This window comes from Lynx rufus, unplaced genomic scaffold (genome assembly GCF_022079265.1).
Source record: "Lynx rufus isolate CCGP_SWC_20201006 ecotype Redwood Valley unplaced genomic scaffold, mLynRuf1.p SCAF_22, whole genome shotgun sequence".
NCBI classification, from domain to species: Eukaryota; Metazoa; Chordata; class Mammalia; order Carnivora; family Felidae; genus Lynx; species Lynx rufus.
This window is the reverse complement of record NW_025814837.1, coordinates 17,777,161-17,797,369: the sequence shown is the minus strand read 5'-3', so window position 1 is coordinate 17,797,369 and position 20,209 is coordinate 17,777,161. Positions and strand designations below refer to the sequence as shown.

General features: G+C 42.3%; 1 protein-coding gene across 1 annotated transcript in view; it reads right to left on the bottom strand.

Annotated features, from left to right (window-relative positions):
* TMEM241 (transmembrane protein 241) overlaps positions 1–20,209 on the bottom strand; it is a 116,121-nt gene that overhangs the window by 82,088 nt on the left and 13,824 nt on the right. Inside the window, exon 4 of the mRNA XM_047087041.1 lies at positions 9,005–9,086. Coding sequence (XP_046942997.1) covers positions 9,005–9,086 — 82 coding nt within the window. The remainder of the gene's footprint in view (positions 1–9,004; positions 9,087–20,209) is intronic.

Sequence of the window (20,209 nt, the reverse complement as noted above, 5' to 3'; positions counted from 1 at the left end):
ATCATTTTTGACATAAAATGTAATTAGCCAAATTCAACTACACTGCAAGCCAATTTAGTTAGTTATCTAGGGGTACAGTTTGCAACTAATTTATTCTTAGAGTCCATTAGCTTAAAATTCAACATTTTATCCATGTACCATGGGAAATTTTTCTCTGGCTGTGAAGAGAAGTTGGTATCTATTATTTAAAATTTTTCATTATTCCCAGGGCAGCTGGGTGGCTGAGTCAGTTAAGTGTCCAACTTCGGCTCAGATCGTGATCTCATGGTTCATGGGTTTGAGCCCCACGTCAGGCTCTGTGCTGACAGCTGGGAGTCTGGAGCCTGCTTCTGATTCTGTGTCTCCCCTTCTCTCCCTGCCCCTCCCTGCTTGGGCTCTGTCTCTCTCTCTCTCAAAAATAAATAAACATTAGGGGTGCCTGGATGACTTAGTTGGTTAAGCGCCGACTTCAGCTCAGGTCAGGATCTCACTGTTCGTGAGTTCCCAGCCCAGTGTTGGGCTCTGTGATGATAGCTCGGAGCCTGGAGCCTGCTTCGGATTCTGTGTCTCTCTCTCTCTCTCTCTGCCCCTCCCCTGCTTGCGCTCTGTCTCTCAGAACTGAATAAAAGTTAAAAAATAAAAATAAAAAATAAACATTAAAAAAATATATTTTTTAATATATTAAAATAAAATATATTAAATATATTAAAATATATTTAAAATATATTAAAATATATTTAAAATATATTTAAAATATATTAAAATAAAAATAAAATAATTAAAAATAAAAAAAATATATATTTTCTCATTATTCCCATGCTGTCCAGAGTGGAATTTTGAAGGCTTGATTGTTATTTGTTCAGGTGTGGGGACTGAGTTAGAATAGTTTTCTATGGAGAAGTTGGCCCCACCCACAGGCAGGGCCTTGGGTCACTCTGTAGACAAGGATGAGACTCCCTTTTTCACGCAGGAGCTCGGGGTCAGCTTGTTAATTTTTGTAAAAGAATGTCAATCCCATCTTCTCTTTGGGCGATTTTTAAATATGTGGGTGTGGATTTAATCTACAAGATAAAATAATTGCACCCCAGGCTTTTGCCAAAGAATGTAATTTTGAACTGTTGACTACCCAATTTTTATCAAAATCATGCATGCCAGAAACAATGTTCCTGGATGGTTGCCTAAGGGCAGTCTGCAAAGGAAGCCAGATAACCAGGGTAGCAGTTTTAGCCCCAGAGAACTGCTCCTACTGAACTGTTCTATTTCATCATGCATCCTAAATACTCTAAGAATCCTAGACACTAGGCTACCACTGTGTTTGTTACAAGGATGTTGTTGAAGACCCTGCCTCATTAAGTGGCCCAGTCTACCTTTTTGGAGGACACAGGACCTGAGAGTAAGGAAGCGTTGCTCTTCTTCAGCAATGACCTCACTCTTGTTTTTCTTTTAATTTCAATATCATGGACACACAATGGTACAACAGTTTCGGGTATACAACGTAGTGATTCAACAGTTCTATAAATTATACTATGCTTGCGACAGGTGTAGCAATGACCCCACTCTTATCCTACAAGCACTGAGGGTCTTGTAACTTTTTCATTTGGCCACAGAATGCTGAAAACTAAATTCAAGGCCCAACTGTATTTATTTTGTAGGATATTACAGTATGAATGTCTATGCACTAAGTCTCTCTGCAGCCTCATCTAGTTCTTCTATTATTCTCCACCTAGATTTCCTGTAAAATTCCGTTCATTAAAAAAGTCTATGTTATTTTAATTATTCTTTCAAGCCACCACACATCCTTTCTGGAAGATGGTGAGGTATTTAAAGATGTACATGCAAATGAATACATTCATAAGCTGATTTGCATGAGTTACTATTATTTCCATTAATCTTATTATTGTCGTTATATGGCAAAGCCCCTAAGGGCAGAGGACCAGACTCCCCTTTTGCCAGTGTATCTCCAGTACGAGCTTGGAGGCCATCTCTGTCCTTCCTCTGTGCATCACGTAAAGTAGCTGGCCTGTGTTTTAGGGGCCTTGTTGTGTGAAAAATGGACATTTTAAAGCACCAAGGTTCCTCCACCTTGGCAAGATGCCTGGGAATAAGAAAAGACCCAAGGGACAGCGGCTTGTTCCAGCTCGTTCACTTGGGGACACAAATGTACAGGCCGGAACAGAGGGCAGACTGGCCTGTTTTCAGTGAATTGCTATTTTTCTCACACTTTTTACTGAAATGCATAGACATGAATGAGTTAAAACAAATATGCGTGTCCTACAGCAGCCAAAGAAATTCTGCGTTAGTCAAGTGAGAACCCGTTATCATCTCCTCCTCTTCTTATTATCCTCAAGAAACCCTCTAACAGAGTCGAGGGTTTTTTAAATATATTTTTAAATTGAGATAAAATGTACACATAGCATTTACCATTTTAAACCATTTTTATTTATGTATGTATTCTTTTTAATGCTTATTTATTTATTTTGAGTGTGTGTCCACGTGCGTGCGCATGTGAGCAGGGGAGGGGGGAGAGAAAAGGAGAGAGAGAATCCCAAGTAGGCCTCACGCTGGGGCTCGATCTCACGAACCTTGAGATCATGACCTCAGCCATAAATCAAGGGTCAGACACTTAACCAACTGAGCCACCCAGGTGCCCCTCATTTTAACCATTTTTAAGGTACGGTTCAGTGGCATTAAGTATATTCACACTGTTATGCAACCATCACCCCCATCCATCTCCAGAATTTTTTCAACTTGCAAAACTCAAACTTTGTATCCATTAAATACTAACTCCTCACTCTCTCTTCCCCCTGGCCCCTTGACCACTCTAAGCACGTCATAGAAGTGGAATTACACGGTATTTGTCCTTTCTTGACTGGCGCCTTTCATTTAACATGATGCCCTCAGAGTTCATCCAAGGTGCTGCCTATGTCACAATTTCTTTCCTTCTTAAGGCTAAATAGTATTCCATTGCATGCATATTCGACATTTTGTTTATCCATTCACCCACCAAAGGACACTTGGGTTGCTTCCAACTTTTGGCTATTTTAAATAGTGCTGCTATGAACCTGGATGTCCAAATATCTGTTCAACTCCCTGCTTTCAATTTTTTTTTTTTTTTTTTTTTTTGGTGTAAACCCAGAAGTGAAATTGCTGGATCATACAGTAAGTCTATTTTTAATTTTTTGAGGGACCTCCATACTATTTTCCATAGCAGCTGCACCCGCTCACATTCTCAACAGCACTGCACAAGAGCTCCAATTTCTCCACATCCTCACCAGCACTTACTGTTTTCCGGGTTTTTGATGACAGCCATCCTCGGGGGTGTGAAGTGGTATCTTGTTATGGTTTTGATTTGCATTTCCCTAATGATTAATGATGCTGAGCATCTTTCCAAGGGCCTATTAGCCATCTGTACATCTTCTTTGCAGAAATATCCTTTCAAGTCCTTTGGCCATTTTTGAATTGGGCTGTTTGGTTTCTGTTGTTGAGTTGAGGATTTTTCTCTATATTCTGGATATTAATCCCTATTGAATGACAAAACTAAATTTGGTAATGAGGTTGATGTCCTTTATTCAAGGGAAAACAATCCTTGGATTGGGGAAGTATGGTGCCTCAGAAATAGTGGGGCACTCTTCCCAAGGGGTTCTGGGGAAGAATGAGTTTTATGAAGCATTAGAAGTGGCAACAGGGAGGGGCACCTGGGTGGCTAGGTCAGTTAAGCTTCTGATTTTGCCTCAGGTCTTGACTTCAGGGCTTGTGAGTTCCAGCCCCATGTCTGGCTCTGTGCTGACAGCTAGAGCCTGGAGTTTGCTTTGGATTCTGTGTCCCCCTCTCTCTCTCTGCCCCTTCCCTGCTCATGCTCTGTCTCTCCCTCTCTCTCTGAAAAATAAATAAACATTAAAAATTTTGAAAAAAAAAAAGTGGCAATAGGGAAATGGTACGATTAGCTGGGGTTGCAGATCTGACCTTATTTAGGAAGATCAAGGAACAAGGAAATAAGTATAGAACCCAGAGTTCCCGTGGTGTTTGGGGATTGGCTGTCTGGATGTACTGTGTTTCTGGTCAAGCAAAGCATTTACAGGAATGCTAAGGTTTAGTTGGTAGCACCCCAAAAAGGAGGAGCTCCGTCTTGGGCCTAGAAATTGAACTCTGTTCAACATCTCTTATCAGATAAATGATTTGCAAGTATTTTCTCCCATTCAATGGGTTGCCTTTTTATTCTGTTGATGGTGGCCTTTGATATACCAAAGTTTTTCATTTTGATGAAGTCCAATTTGTCTATTTTTTTGTTGCCTGTGTTGTTGGTGTCATATCCAAGAAATCATTGCCAAATCCAGTGTCATAAACTTTTTCCCCTGGAGCCCTGGGTTTTTTTGTTTGTTTGTTTTTTATTTTTATTTTTTTAAGTGGGTTCCATGCCCAACACAGGGTTTGAACTCACAACCCTGAGATCAAGACCAGAGCTGAGATCAAGAGTCAGACGCTTAACTGACTGAGCCACTCAGACGCCCCTGCAGCCCTGTTTTAATAAGTCATTTTATAAGGGTTATGGAGAACATCATCTTCAGATGGAGCAAGAAGATAAGTAAAATCCAGAGGAGGGGTTTACTATTTTGCCACCAAGCCCACGCCTTAAAAAGTAATCCTTGCAAATGGACTCTGATCAGCTCTGGTAGGAAAACAACATGAAAGAGGAGAGCTGCCTCAAATCGGCAGTAACAGGGAACATCAGGGGAAGAGTCTCCATTTTATATCAACATTTACATTCTTTTCCTTTGTGGATCCAAGTTCCTTTACGTAATATAAGAGCCAAACAAATGGGAAGGGGACCCATGGGCTCCAGTCTGCTTAACTGAGTAATTTGCTCCATCTGGGTCTAGTTATCCATGTACGTTTCCTCACCAACACCCCATCCAAGCTCCATCGCAAAGTGTGGAGTGAATTTTGTGCTCATGGAAGACACATCCCAACAAGCATTTAGGGGAAGGGCCAAGATCAAAGAGCTGGGTGAGAGACCAAGAGTGGTCCTGTCAAACTGCCTTAGCTCAGATTTGCAGAGTCCTTCAACTACTGACCCTGGCTTCCCCGGGGCAAGAAAACGACATGGTTTGAGCAGCCAAATCACCAACACCAGGATGGCCTCTCACTGGCAAGCTCACTAATGTATGACTTTGCACATCTGTTCTAAACACTCACCAGCACAGGCTTTGAGGCAACCCTGTCACGCTGATGAGGCTTCGGCTGGGAAATTACAATGAGAGTAATAATGACCAGTCAAGGTTGTACTGACACTCCAAAGACCAACACTCCTGCCATCAGAACCATTATCATCGTCATCACTGTGACCTTATTCAGTGTAGGACAGCTGGAGAAACTGCCCCAATTAGCCCAAGTAGACAGGACAGCAACTACCCGGTTCCTCTCTACTTACCCCAGCTCAGCCCTGATGGGCTGATCTCCCCTGGGTCTCCCCTGATGTGATTTAGGGAGGAAAGATGGTAAGCTTTGGAGATGACCTGCTGTGGTTGGACACGCCTGGGTTTACACCTCTGCTTTAACATTTACGAGTTGTTGACCTTGGCCAAATAATTTAGATCTCAGTTTCCTCATCTGTAAGCGGGAATAATTAAGTCTGACCTCATATGTGATGAAGAGTGGCAACGGAAAGTGCCCGGCACACGCTAACACCGAATATTCATAGTGTCTCTTCCCATGGTGAGCTGTGTGTCTTTCCCACTCCCCTTGAAGTTTCTCAAGGTCAGGAACCATATCTTCTTTGTTTTTAAGCGACCAGCCCATAGTAGACCCCCCATGAGTATGTGCTGAATGGATAAACCCCAAGAATAATCCCCTTCCCTTAACTCTGTATTATCATTCGGTTGTGAGGAGGAAAAACCAGTAAAGAATTTTCCCTGCTATGCCTTTCCAGAATGAGTTAAATCAGCTTCCTCTTAGGAGTTGCACGTCAGAAGAACAGAGCTTCAAAATCTTGTCAGATAAGGGAGATCTTTGTGGAGAAGAACTACCTGGAAAGTGTTCTGCATAACAATATACCCACGGATTTTAACTGAGCACTTACCCCAATTCCTTGTGGATTCATTAAACTGACAGCTTGACAGCAGCATATTGATGCCTGTTTTCTATCTAACACAAGCTGTATGACTGCCTTGTGTTTAACCCACTCTATAAATTTGTAAGCAGCTATGTAAAAACAAAAACCTCAGAAAACAAAGAAAAGATGCCGGGTTGTTATTTCACTGAAAAACAATAATGAGTGTCTCTTTTCTGTGTTCCTCCCACTCTAATTGGGTATATTTGGGTTTTGGTTGTTTTCCTTTGCTCGAAGAGTTTGAATTTTGCAGCAGCTTCTTTTTGCCTGTTAAAGAAGGCTGTGCTCTAGCCCAATGCCACTCACAGTGCCAGTCACCCCGAAAATAAGCTCAGGCCAGAGGGTAAGTCAGTGCACTGCTTCCTTTCTCAAGAAGTCTCACTATGAAAAAAAAAAGTCAGCTCAACTGAACAAGGTGTTTAGTGCCAAAGCTGATGTACATTCTAGCACAATCTCCTTATGGACAGGTGACAAAGAGCTCACAGATTGGCACCGCATGTGGATCACACTTCGAGGAGCATTGTACTAGGTTATGGAACTCCTCACCTGCCTGAGAATGTACTGGACTGACCTTTACAATGGGCTTTTGAAGGATTTTAGGCCACCTAGTATCCTTATCCCTTCTTTTGGCGAAGCATCCCAATATCAAGGATCTGCCACACCCTGTCTCAGTCGATGAGATCCAGGTGGGGATACTGTAAGACCAGGGCCGGCCAAATGGTGCTCTGAGTCTCTCCAGCCACAGTAAATGGAGACGATGATCCAGGGCCAACCAATTGGCATAATTCCATCTTCCTAGTTGGCTTTCAGACCTGGGAAGGGCAGTGGCCCTACTGCTGTATTCAGAGTGAATACCGGGACTCATGCAGAAACTATAAGGATGAGTCTCTTTCCATTAGACTTCAAGTTGTAAGGATGTGGGCCTGGAGTCAACAACACCCATGAGGGGAAAGCCTGGCTGTGAAATGGAGAAAAGACAGAGCAGAACTGAAAGGGAGACAGAAACTGTATTTGGAACCTCTGGATAAAGCCTTGTGTGATCTACAACTTTCCAATGAGATATATGATCCAGTAAATTTCCCTTTTGCTTAGAACAGTTTATGAGCTTTCTAATGTTTGCAATGAGAAGAGTCTAAATTAGGCCTGGACTACTCTCCCCTGGGCTATTCTAAAATCCATACATGTTGGCCCCAAAAAGACAAAGCTGAAAAGGCAAAAGGTCTGGAGTTAGAGGAGCTGTCTAGTTGGGACTAGAGGCAAGTTACCAAGACTTGCCACACCTGAGTTCCTTCCTCTGTCAGGTGATTAACATCTGCCCCATCCATCACCTGTCAGGTGAATATGAGAATCACATAAAAAGAGAGAAAATCACTCTAGAAACATATGAAAAGGCACTGCACAAACAAAAAATATTGTTATTGCTAGCCCAATGATAGTTACGCAAACTTCAAAATTCTGGCATCCATCACTATCCAGTTCCTACAAGAAATACATTGTTCTTAAAATAAACATGGTGGGGGGTAAGGAGAGGCAAACCAAGAAACAGACTCTTAATTACAGACAGCACACCGATGGTTATAGGAGGGGAGGTGGGGGGAAGGGGTTTAAATAGGAGATGGGGATTAAGGAGGGTATTGTGATGAGCACCAGGTGTTGTATGTAAGTGTTGAGTGACTAAATTCTTCACCTGAAACTAATATTACACTGTATGCTAACTGGAATTCAAATAAAAACTTAAAAAAGAAAGAATACATCGTTTTTATCAATACCTGTATTGTGCTCTAGGAGGGAGAGCGCCCTCTGCAGGCCAGAAGGTGTAAAGCAAGGCAGCAGACTCAAAAGCCGGACAGAATAGAGAAGGGGCAGCAGGAAGCCAGTCCAGATCTCAGGTTCTGGGCTGAGCACCAATGTGTGTGCTGTTGGTCATTTCTTGCGCCCACCCAGGACGTTTCTCCCCCATTGAACACAGCATCTAAATGACTCAAGCTTATGAATCATGCAAGAAAAATGATGGTTTAATTTAGAACTTAACCGCTAGTAACTCTCAACCACTATTTTGCAACTTTGGGGTTATCCTAACAATAATATTATCATGCAGGTAGGCAGATTTTGTGTCTGTTTTACTGTTTTCATATCTGAGATCTAAGGGACCAACAGAACAACAAACTGCATAAAAAGATTAAATCGTTCTGTAAATTTTGCATTTTTTCCAAAAGTCAGAGTACAATCATTTTCTGATAGATAGAAACAGTATGAGCAGTCAGGGTACAAGACAGGAAGAGACATTACTGATTTTTAAGCCTCGTTCTGAGTCTCTGGTCAATGGAAGTATCAGTGGATTGTCTTTTGATGGAAAAATAACATTTTTATATTTTCATATAGTTAGTGTGCCTGGAAGAAGTTTGTTCTTTACAGCTCCCTCCTTTGAGAAGCTCAAATCTGGATGGGGTGGGTGACACTAGTAAAACAAGTGTCCCTACATACTGGGTGTCAACACTGTGCCAGGCACGTACATCACTCCTAAGCCCAGCACCGCCCAGTCCACGACACCAGTGGGCAGGGTTACAGTTCCTCAGAAGCAAGGGGCAGGCTGAGCCCACTCTCCCTGCTCCCAAGGATGGCCTGTGCTCAGGTAGAGCAGGCTGGCCCTGTTTGTATCAGGCTCCATAAATATCACAGCTTTCTCTTCCTCGTCTCCATTGGTGCCTCTTCATCTTATAAAACAAGATAGCCCTACCCTATCATCTGGTTATCCTCAGTTCAGGGAGAGGGGGTAAAAGCCCCATGTTGTTCTCCAGTCTATGTGCACCATCACGAAAGCTGATGTCCTGTCCCCTATGGATCCAAGGCACAATAAGTTAAAAAGCAAAGGGGTAGAGGAAAGAGGAACTGTCTCCCTAAAAAGTCTCTAAAACTTACCAGTTTGGATAATGCTCTGGAACCGGCATAGATTATGCCCACATACAGCACCGAAGCAGGAAGCCACGTCGAAACATCAGATCTGAAAAAAGGGAAAGAGACCAGAATATTTCTGTCACTTTCTGTCCAAAAGACCAAGCTGGAAGGCATGACCTTTCAGATGCACCAAATACGACGGCGATTGTCTTAACATCTCTGAGTGACCTGTGAAGTGTGTGACATGGGCTGTGTCCACTGAGAGTGAGGGAGGCTGCCAAAGTCATCCAGCTATAGCCCGTCACTCTGCCAACTACCTAGTGTTACTGATCCCACGATGGAACACAAATGATCTGGAGATGGAAAAAGGCTTCCTAAAGTTGGGGAGAGAGAATAGATTCGAATTTTTTCAAAAATTTTTTTTTACTTTATTTATTTATTTTGAGAGAGAGAGTGTGTTTGAGCAGGAGAGAGGCAGATAGAGACAGAGAATCCCAAGCAGGGATTCTGCACTGGCAGCACAAGGCTCGATCCCACCAACCATGAGATCATGACCTGGGCTGAAATCAAGAGTCGGATGCTCAACTGACTGAGGCACCCCTGATTTTTTTAAGGTTTTTAAGATTTTTTTTTTTTTAAGGACAGTGAACATTATTCTTTGGATTTTAAATAGTCAGAGGCTTTGAACCCATGCCAAATTATTACAAATTTTTAAAGGCTATTTACCGAGGTAATATATCAAACGGCTCCATGGAACCACAAAAGAAGGAAGCAAGTGCCAAAGGACAGAATTTTAAAAAGAATACTAGAACTCAAGCTGGGTGGCCATGTGCTGACATCTTCCACCATTAACCTGGAATCTCTAAGGACTTCTGGAGGGCACATTTCTTGATTCAATTGTGGCCACACCAAAAACTGCTTTTTTCTTCTTTTTTCTTTTTAACTTTGTTTATTTTGAGAGAGAGAGAGAGAGAGAGAGAGAGAGAGAGAGTAAGCAGGAGAAAGGCAGGGAGAGAGGGACAGAGAAAGAATCCCAAGCAGACTCTCCACTGCCAGTGCAGAGCTTGATGTAGGCTCGAACTCACAAACCATGAGATCATGACCTGAGCCAAAATTAACAGTCGGACACTTAACCAACTGAGCCACGCAGGTGCCCCCAAAACTGCTTTGTTCAATACAGTTTAGAATCTTGCTGTCTTCAAGAAGGCAAAATCCCGGTTTTTATATAGAGAACCCATCACTGAGGTTCCCTCAGTCACAAACACATTTGGTCCACTTACGCAAGTTCCCGGAGTTATTCTCATAATAAATATAAATAAATGAAACCATTCCAGCAGAATTTAACATAATAATCCCAGCTAACTCAATGAACTGCTCTCCTGGGATGATACCTGCTCAAGAAATGTTCTTTGTGAATCTTATTAGCATGGGCAGACATCTATGATCAGACCTGCTTTTGTACCCTTCCCAGGGAACCTGGTGCTAAAATGTCTCTAGTCTCTAGTTAGGCCTCCAAACCCTACTTCCTGAATATATTCATTCAGCAAATATTTCTAGCAATTTGCAAAGTGCTGACAGTGCTAGAGTTATTATTAACAGCAGCATCCTAATTAACATTTACTGAGCACTTGCTACAAATGAGGCAGTCTGCAAGTGTTTTCTATGCTGTGTCTTTTAAAAATGTGTACAACCACCTTATGAAGAAAATGTCTTTGTTGTTGTTATTATTATTATTATCCCCATTGTGCACATGAAATAACTGAGGCAATAAAGAGTTTAATTTGCCTGTGGTCAGAAGAGCTGGTTATGGCAAAGCCAAAATTTGAATTCAGGCCATCTGACTCTAAAGCTCCAGCTTTAAGCCACCCTTTCACACTTTGCCCTCAAGGACCTCATAATCTAGTGGTAGACACTGACATATAACAAACACAGCATGATTCTGCTCTGGTCACACACTAAGCATCTAATGACCTGAGGAATATTCTCTGTTCTTACTCGTCTTACTGCAATAAAAGACGTCTGCACTTCCAGCCAATAGGTGAATAGAGAAAGGTAGATGCCATTCTCCATCTTGATGGATAACAACATCATGCTTGACATCAAACCAATTGCTACTCCTCTAGGAAACGACTTCCCCATTAGACCTTAAGCTCACAAAGGTCAAGGGAGACAGGATCCAGGCCCATGGCCCGCTGAGCACCACAAGGAGGCCCAAGAGCATACACAGCAGGGAGCATAGTGAAGAGGGAAGGAGTGCCCTGCGTGAAACAGCAGCACACCCACTGCAGCAGGCCCGGTGCTTCAGGATGTGAGCTCAGTAAGGCCCTAGGCATTTGTGCTTTGTTCCCTCTTAAACAAAGAAGACTCCTGCCCAGTCATATGCTCCAAGAGACCTCAGGGCATCTCAGTGGCCATGGATGTGGGGAAAAAAAAAAAAAAAAACATGGCTAGGGGAAAAGAAAGAAAGAAAGAAAGAAAGAAAGAAAGAAAGAAAGAAAGAAGGAAAGAAAGGAAACATGGCTAGGGAACACCTTGTATTTTAACCCTGTACCCGAAACACAAAGAAATGACTTTAACTATGAAAAATAAACAGATCCAGTTGGACCAGAGACTTCTGGGAAATGTTACAGAGCAGCTGTGGGAGCATTTGGATACAACCATGGAACTATGATCCACAATTATCGCACCCAGGGCCCACCTTCTAGGTGGACAGAGCCAGAGCAACATGCACCAAAGGCAGAAATTTAGACACCTGCAAAAGCAGCTGGTTGCCTAACCCTGTCTTGGCCCTCATGAGCTCTCATCAGAGACAGCTGCCTCCCTCCCTCCCCCCCACACACCAACAAAAAATTATAGCTGCTATCGAGAATGATAAATACGAATCACTAGGAAAAGTGCTGCCAAAACAGATATGAGCAAAACAAGTATGAAAGGATGGGGGGTGGTGGGAAGAAAAATAATTAAAAATTGCAAAGAACTCTGCATTCATATTGTTTCAAAGTATCAAAGTTCTCACTCCACTGAAAATCTTAGGGTACGCGTTAAGTGTTGTTGATGCAAGAAAAGACTCAAGGGAACACCAGTCGACCATCCATACACAAAGAAAAATCTTGGGGCGCGTGGGTGGCTCGGTCGGTTATGCACGCGACTCTTGATTTCGGCTGAGGTCATGATCTTATGGTCAGTGAGTTCGAGCCCTGCATCAGGCTCAGCACTGACAATTAATTATCAGAGTCAGATAAGGGAACTTCTGCATATATTACTAACATGTCTCCCACCTGTCAAATAAACTGTAAGTTTCATAAAGGTGGGAGCCATGTATGTTTTGTTCATATAAATCAATGTAAAATATCACATGCATGAATGTTATAAAAGAGACTAAAGGACTATGCCATACCATAAGGGCATCTGATCTAGTCAGTGAGGATAGAGAAACCTGCCTCCAATAAGTGATACTTGAGATAAAACTCAAAGTTCAAGTGGGTGCAGGGGGTGAGAGGGTGATGCAGAGAAGTAGAAGGGACACCACATTCCCCCCTTGGTCCATTACTCACAGCAATAAAAGTCTCTGAAGGTTCAGTAAGACTTTGTCACAAGTTGGTTCTTCACTAACTATGACTCCCAAATTCTTTTTTTTTTAATTTTTTAAATGTTTATTTATTTTTGAGAAAGAGAGAGAGTGGGGGAGGGGTAGAGAGAGAGGGAGACACAGAATCTGAAGCAGGTTCTGTGCTGACAGCAGACAGCCCGACACAGGGCCTGAACCCACAAACCGTGAGATCATGACCTGAGCTGAAGTTAGACGCTTAACATACTAAGCCACCCAGGTACCCCTATTATTCCCAAATTTTTTGCAACATTGATCTCATTTAATTTATACACTAGCAGGGGGGCCTGGGTGGCGCAGTCCGTTAAGCGTCCAACTTCTGGTTTTGGCTCAGATTGTGGTCTCACTCGTGAGTTCAAGCCCTGCATGGGGCTCTGTGCTGACAGCATGGAGCCTGCTTAGGATTCTCTGTCTCCCCCTTTCTCTGCCCCTCCTCCAACTTGTGCTATCTCCGTCTCTCTCAAAATAAATAAACACACATTAAAAAAAAATTGACACACTAGCAGGAGAAATGGGCAGACGGTGGCAGTCACAAGAGCACACACTCTCTCCCTCAGAGAAAGCCTGCTACAGGGAGTGCAGTCCGCCGACAGATGCACTTACATAATTTGAAGAATTGTTTATACTTGCTGCTTCGGGAATCAGAATTGGGATCTCTGGCTTGAGGGGTTTTCCACGACTGTTAGGTAATCTGCTATCTTAACGTGGACAGGTCAGACCTTTCAACAGTTACCTGGGGCAAATAAAATGCCTGACAACTGAGTTTTCCGTACTTTTCCAGGTTATGTGGAGACAAGGCGAAGATGGGAACTATAAAGGTGGTGCTTTGGGGGGCTTTTGCCATCTCTTTTTTTTTAATATTTCTTCAGGACAAAATGAAAGTGTAATTTCAAAATCCTAATTAGCTCTGCTAAAATGGAGGATTATTTTCCAGGGAGATAACAGCAATAAGTGATGGAAATCACACCTGGTTCTGGGCACTGAAGAGTATAACCTTATAACATGCACATGGTTACACAAATCTTTGGAAATTATAAGTAGCTCTCTTCACTCCCAAGGAATGTTCCAGCTAACTAAACTTAGCTAACTTTAGCCAATAGCTCCAAGGGATGGACAAAGTTCACACATCTTCCCGGACTGTGTCCTTTCTTCTAGGTCAGGTCATCTAGGGCTGGGGGTATCTAGGGGTCACCTAGGTCACTAGGGGTGGGGCGGGAAAGACGCACAATTACAGAGCAGTGCATGGCACAACACCATGCAATAAATGTTCTCCCGGTTTTTCTACACGTAACTCCAAAGACAGAGGCCATAAGGGATTTCATGCAGATTGATCTACACCTACAGAAAATGCACTGGCCAAAAAACACCATAAAGAAAATCAAGAGATGATTAACAACTTAGGAAAAAATACTGGCAACATATAAAACAGGCTGGAATTTAATATCCTTGATGTATAATGAGTGTTAACAAATCGATAAGAAAAAAAAAAATCGGGGCACCTGGGTGGCTCAGTCAGCTTGAGTGTCTGACTTGGGCTCAGGTCATGATCTCACAGCTTGCGAGTTCGAGCATCGCATTGGGCTCGCTGCTGTCAGCCTGTCGGCACAGAGCCTGCTTCGGATCCTCAGTCCCCTCTCTCTCTGCCCCTGCCATGCTCATGCTTGCTCTCTCAAAAATAAACACTAAAAAAAGGATTTAAAAAAATTTTTTTTAAAGAAAAAAACTCAACTTCACAAAAGAAAAATACTCAGTGGACAAAAAAGAGGTATTTGCATGTGTGTGTGAGTGTATGTACGTATATTTCTCTTTCACACACACATAAGAAATACAAATAGCCAATAAACATATGAAAAGTTACACACACACACACACACACACACTACTCTTTACAGTATTACTGTATACATGCATACTCTTTACAGTATTTAAAGATATTTAAAGTAATCCACAATGATGTTTTCATTTACAAGGAAAATAAAACTGCATTCTGGCCTCCTTGTTAGTCATCAAGTATCCCAAGCACCTTGGGGCCTGCTCTTGCTTCCTCCACCAGGAACCCTCCCCCTCCAGACACCTGAAGAGTCTACTCTCTCACAGGTTCAGATCTCTGCTCAAAAGTCAGCTTATCCCTGAGTCCTTCTTACCTAGAGTATATAAAATAACAAACCCCCCCTCCCGCCCACTAGAACACACTCGGGCACACACACGTGCACACCTATTCCCCTACCCGGCTTTATTTTTCTCTGTATTTACTGCCATCTGACACATCATGTACTTCCATTTGCCTTTGTTTCTTGTCCATCTACCTCAACTAGAATATAAGCTCTATGAGGGCACGCATTTTTGTCTGTTTTGTTCACGATGCACCCCCTGTGCTGAAAACAATGTCTGGTATATATGCTAGGCACTCCAATATTTGCTGAAGGAGTCATCACGTATTACTTTGGTAACTTAAAAAAAATATTTCCCTTGGGGCACCTGGGTGGCCCAATCAGTTGAGCATCCGACTTTGGCTCAGGTCATGATCTCATGGTTTGTGGGTTCGAGCCCAGCGTCGGGCTCTATGCTGACAGCTTGGAACCTGGAGCCTGCTTTCGATTCTGTGTCTCCCTCTCTCTCTCTGTACACACACGCTTTCTCGCTTTCTCTCTCTCTCAGAAATAAATAAACATTTAAAAATATATATATTCCTTTCCTTTTTCTGGATTGATACAAGGGGAAAACAACAGCATCAAAATACACCAGAAAACTCCAGGCATGACCCTAATTCACATTTTTTCCTATACTTTTCTTAAGCCCTTCAGAGGATTTGCTCTGAACAGATTTGCTGGTGCTTACAGCTACTAGGTTTTCAAGGACAGGGATGAAAGTAAAACATTTCCCACCATTTGCCTCTTTGAAATGGCCCTAATGGGTAATTCTAACAATTTCAAATTCAATAAACATTTCTAACAATCATGTTGTAACCTACAACTGTGACAACAGAAAACTAACTGCATTAACAAACATGCTTTCTTCAATAGACATGAACTCAGAAACTTGGCATGGAGGCAGTCATTTTGTTTCCTATAATAATTTATCTTGTTTTCTTATTAAAAAGTAGTACTTGGGGCACCTGGATGGCTCAGTCAGTTAAGCATCCCGCTCTTGGTTTGGGCTCAGATCATGATCTCATGGGTTCATGAGTTTGAGACCCACATCAAGCCCCACATCAGGCTCCACGCCGGCAGTGTAGAGCCTGCTTGGGATTCTCTCTCTCTCTCCCTCTCTCTCTCTCTCTCTCTCTCTCTCCTCTCTCTGCCCTTCCAGTGTATTCTTCGTCTCTCTCTCAAAATGAATAAATAAACTTAAAAAAAAAAGTAGTACTTTTCCATGCTAGAAAATTTTCAAAGTACAGATAATCAAGAAAAACATTACAATTGCAATCCTGCTACCCAAAAACAACCACTGTTAATACCTTGCTAGGTCTCCTCCCAAACAGGGCCTATATGCACATATATGAACACTGCAGCAAAAATGGGATCCTACTGTACACATTGTTTCATAATCTGCTTAACATCTTTCCACGTCAAAAAAATCATCACCAATTTATTAATAAGTGAATAATAGGCTATTGCTGGACACTGAAGTTAATCCTCTTTTTACTAACCTAATGCTGTAATAGTTATCTTTGAGTACATTCCCTTTTCATATTCATGTTTTTGCAATATCAGGATAAACTCCCTGAAGTGGAACAGAAGCTCAAAGACACATGCATCAAAGTGTGGCATTAGTTACAAAATTGCCTTCCAGAGGGGTTATGCCAACTCAGTCCTCTGCGATGGGCTACATGCTAGTGTTCCCCCCAAACTCCTGTGTTGAAATCCTGCGCCCCCCCCCCCCCCCGTGATAATTTGGAGGTGGGGCCTTTGGGAGGTAATGAGGTCAGGAGGGTGTAGCCCTCATGATGGAATTAGCGCACGTGCTCTCTCTCTCTCCCTCTCTCCCTCCCCCTCCACCATGGAAGGAGATGAAAAGATAGACAAGAAGAGGTCTTCACCAGAACCTTACCATGCTGGTACCCTGATCTTGGACTTGCCTCCAGAACTGTGAGAAATCAATGTTTATTGGTTAAGCCACCTGGTATTTTCTTTTTTTTTTTTTAATTTTTTTAATGTTTATTTATTTTTGAGAGAGAGAGAGAGCAAGCAGGGGAGGGGCAGAAGGCGGGGGGGGTGGACACCGAATCCAAAGCAGGCTCCAGGCTCTGAGCTGTTAGCACAGAGCCAGACACAGGGCTCAAACTCACAAACCATGAGATCATGACCTGACCCAAAGGTGAAGGCTTAACCAACTAAGCCACCCAGGCACCCCTGGTATTTTTCTTTTTAAGTTTATTCATTTATTTGAGAGAGAGAGAGCATATGTGAACAGGGGAGGGGCAGAGAGAGATGGAGAGAGAGAATCCGAAACAGGCTCCACACTGTCAGGGCAGAGCCTGACATGGGGCTCGATCTCACAAACCATGAGATCATCACCCGAGCTGAAACCAAGAGTCAGATGCCCAACAGACTGAGCCACCCAGGCATTTCCAATCTCTGGTATTTCTGTTATAGCAGCCCAAGCTAAGACACCTTCTACTGCCAGCTCTAAGACTGTATAATTCTCTGGCAGCCAAATACCTATACATTAGGGACAAACCAAGCACATACCACTAATGCACCTTTTCTCCACCTATAATTTATAAGATGGTACCTCCCATGCTGGCTTATTTGTCCATTGTCCTATGTGCCAACAAAGGAGGCATGATGGAATTAAATCTTGAGGTGGTCCTCACAGAATGCTGGGTCTCTGTGGTACAAGGCCCTCTGGGGAACTGCTGAGCCAGTGAGTGTGTGAGTGTGTGTGTGTGTGTGTGTGTGTGTGTGTGTGTGCATGTGTGCAGGGATGGATCTCACAGCAACTCCTGGGGGAAAGTACTATTTGCCATGGGTCTGGTTTGAAAATTGTGGTGATACATAGTTTTTCTTATACGATTTATAAGCACAAGTATTGTGTCTTGTTTGAGTCTTGGGCTTGTTTGTTTTTTTGTTTGTGTACATCTCCTGTCCCTAAGGATCCTGATAAAACATTTTACAAGAAGCTAACAATAGTCTGTTGCCGTGAATTATAAAACTGTTGTTATCGAAATGAAGGCTAATTAAATTAAATCACTTGTTTTTCAAATAGAGCATGCATTATGGAAGGAACATCTGCTCCCTCAAAACACTCAGAAGTTTATCTGTTCATGAGGGCCCTTTGAGCTGAGTTCTTGAAAATTCTCTGCATTATGCTGACACCTAGTGGAGCTAAAAATAGTTTCCAAACATAAAAATACCAAGTTTAGGTGGTTCAGTCAGTTGAGCATCTTGATTTCAACTCAGGTCATGATCCCACAGTTGGTGGGTTCGAGCCCGAGTCAGGCTCTGCGCTGACAATGCGGACCCTGTTTAAGATTCCCTTTCTCCCCCTCTCTCTGCCCCTTGCATGCGCTCTTTCTCTCTCTCAAAATAAATAAATAAACTTAAAAAACAGTACCAAGCCACCAAGATACTAGGATTCATACTGCCTATTGGCATTGCCAAAAACAGTAATATCTTACAATTATAAAGTCAATATTTGCTTTACAGTTTACAAGCACTTTTACATATATTAACTCCCTACTCCCTACTTAGAGCAGATACCTAGATTTCATTTTGAGGGGTCCAATCCTGGTGAACATGGTCCTTCAAGAATCCTACTCACTACTGTCCCTCTTTCCTAATATTCTTAGACCTTTCCTCCTTCATTCTTTACTCTTCCTCTGACTCACAGAGGGTCAACTCCCTTAACAAAGTTCAGCCCTAATATCACTTGAACCCAAAAACCCTGTGATTATACTGTTTCTCACAGAGCATAACTTAGAACAAGAGTCAGCAAACGATGACCCATGGGCCATATCCCACCTGTTGCCTATTGCTGAAATACCATTTTATTGGCACACAGCCACACCCATCTGTGTATGTAGTCTATGGTGGCTTTCATGCCACAAAGGCAGAGCTGAGTTGTTGCAAGACACTGTATGGATACAAAGCAACAGTGACATGAGGTGCGGTCTACACTGAAGTGTGAGTTCAGCAGATTCCTATGCCCTGCAGGTTGGTATAGGCATGACCAGCAGCCACTATAAACTTCAAAGTTCCAAAAATCCTGTCCTAAGAAAGAAAAATACTGCATGGTATTTGGAATTACATGTGGAGTCTTAAAAAAAAAAAAGAAAAACTAAGAAAACAAACAAAAAGTCAAACTCACAGAAACAGAACAGAAAGGTGGTTGCCAGGGGCTGGGGGCAGGTTAATAGAGGAGATTGGGAAAAGGGTACAAACTTTCAGTTATAAGATGAATAAAGTCTTAGAATCTAATGTATAAAATGGTGACTACAGTTGATAACACTGTGTTGTTGTATCATTGACATTTCCTAGAAGAGTAGAATTTAAATGTTCTCACCCAGGGGCGCCTGGGTGGCGCAGTCGGTTAAGCGTCCGACTTCAGCCAGGTCACGATCTCGCGGTCTGTGAGTTCGAGCCCCACGTCAGGCTCTGGGCTGATGGCTCGGAGCCTGTTTCCAATTCTGTGTCTCCCTCTCTCTCTGCCCCTCCCCCGTTCATGCTCTGTCTCTCTCTGTCCCAAAAATAAATAAACGTTGAAAAAAAAATTTTTTTAAATGTTCTCACCCAAATAAATAAATAAATAAATAAATAAAGTGACGTGATGGGTGTGTTCATTAATTGGATGGAGGGAATCTTTCACAGTGTGTACATATATCAAATTACCACAATGTATACTTTAAACATCTTACAATTTTAGTTGACAACTAGACCTCAATAAAGCTGAAAAAAAAATTCCTGTCCTCTACCATTCCTGGCCTCATGGACTCTTCTCTGGGGAATAACCATAATCACCACACCAAAACCAATCAGATTTTATTCATATTACGTCCCTGCAGTGGTTCTCCGTGTTTCCTGAGAATGCTTTGAAAGCTGGTTTTATCTTCCCCTCAAAGTAATTTCTACATAATATACATAAAGCATTCCTCTGGCGAAAAAACACAATAGGAAAAAAGATCAAAAACACATGGATTTGATGTTAACTCTCCTCTGTGAGCAAAGGTAACTGTTCGTAAAATTACAGGTCACTCAAAATGAAATACAATATGTTAAAAAACATATTTGAGAAATTCCAACCACCAGTAGCTTTGATGAAGACAAGCTATCTCGCTTAAAAACAAATAATTAATCATAAAAAGAAGCATCCTAATTGATTGGCTCACTGTTCATTTCTTTAGGGACAGGACTGAGTTAACTTGGAGGTTTTATCAAAGAAAATTTTTTGAAAGTATTCTTTATTTATTATGAGAGAGAATGAGTGTGGGAGTGGGGGAGTGGCAGAGAAAGAGAGAGAGAGAGGGAGAATTCAAAGCAGGTTCTACATCAGTAGTGCAGAGCCAGATGCAGGGCTCAAACCCACAAACTGTGAGATCATGAGCTGAGCTGAAACCAAGAGTTGGATGCTTAACCGACTAAGCCACCCAGATGCCCCAGAAAAAATTTTTTTCATTTGCAAAA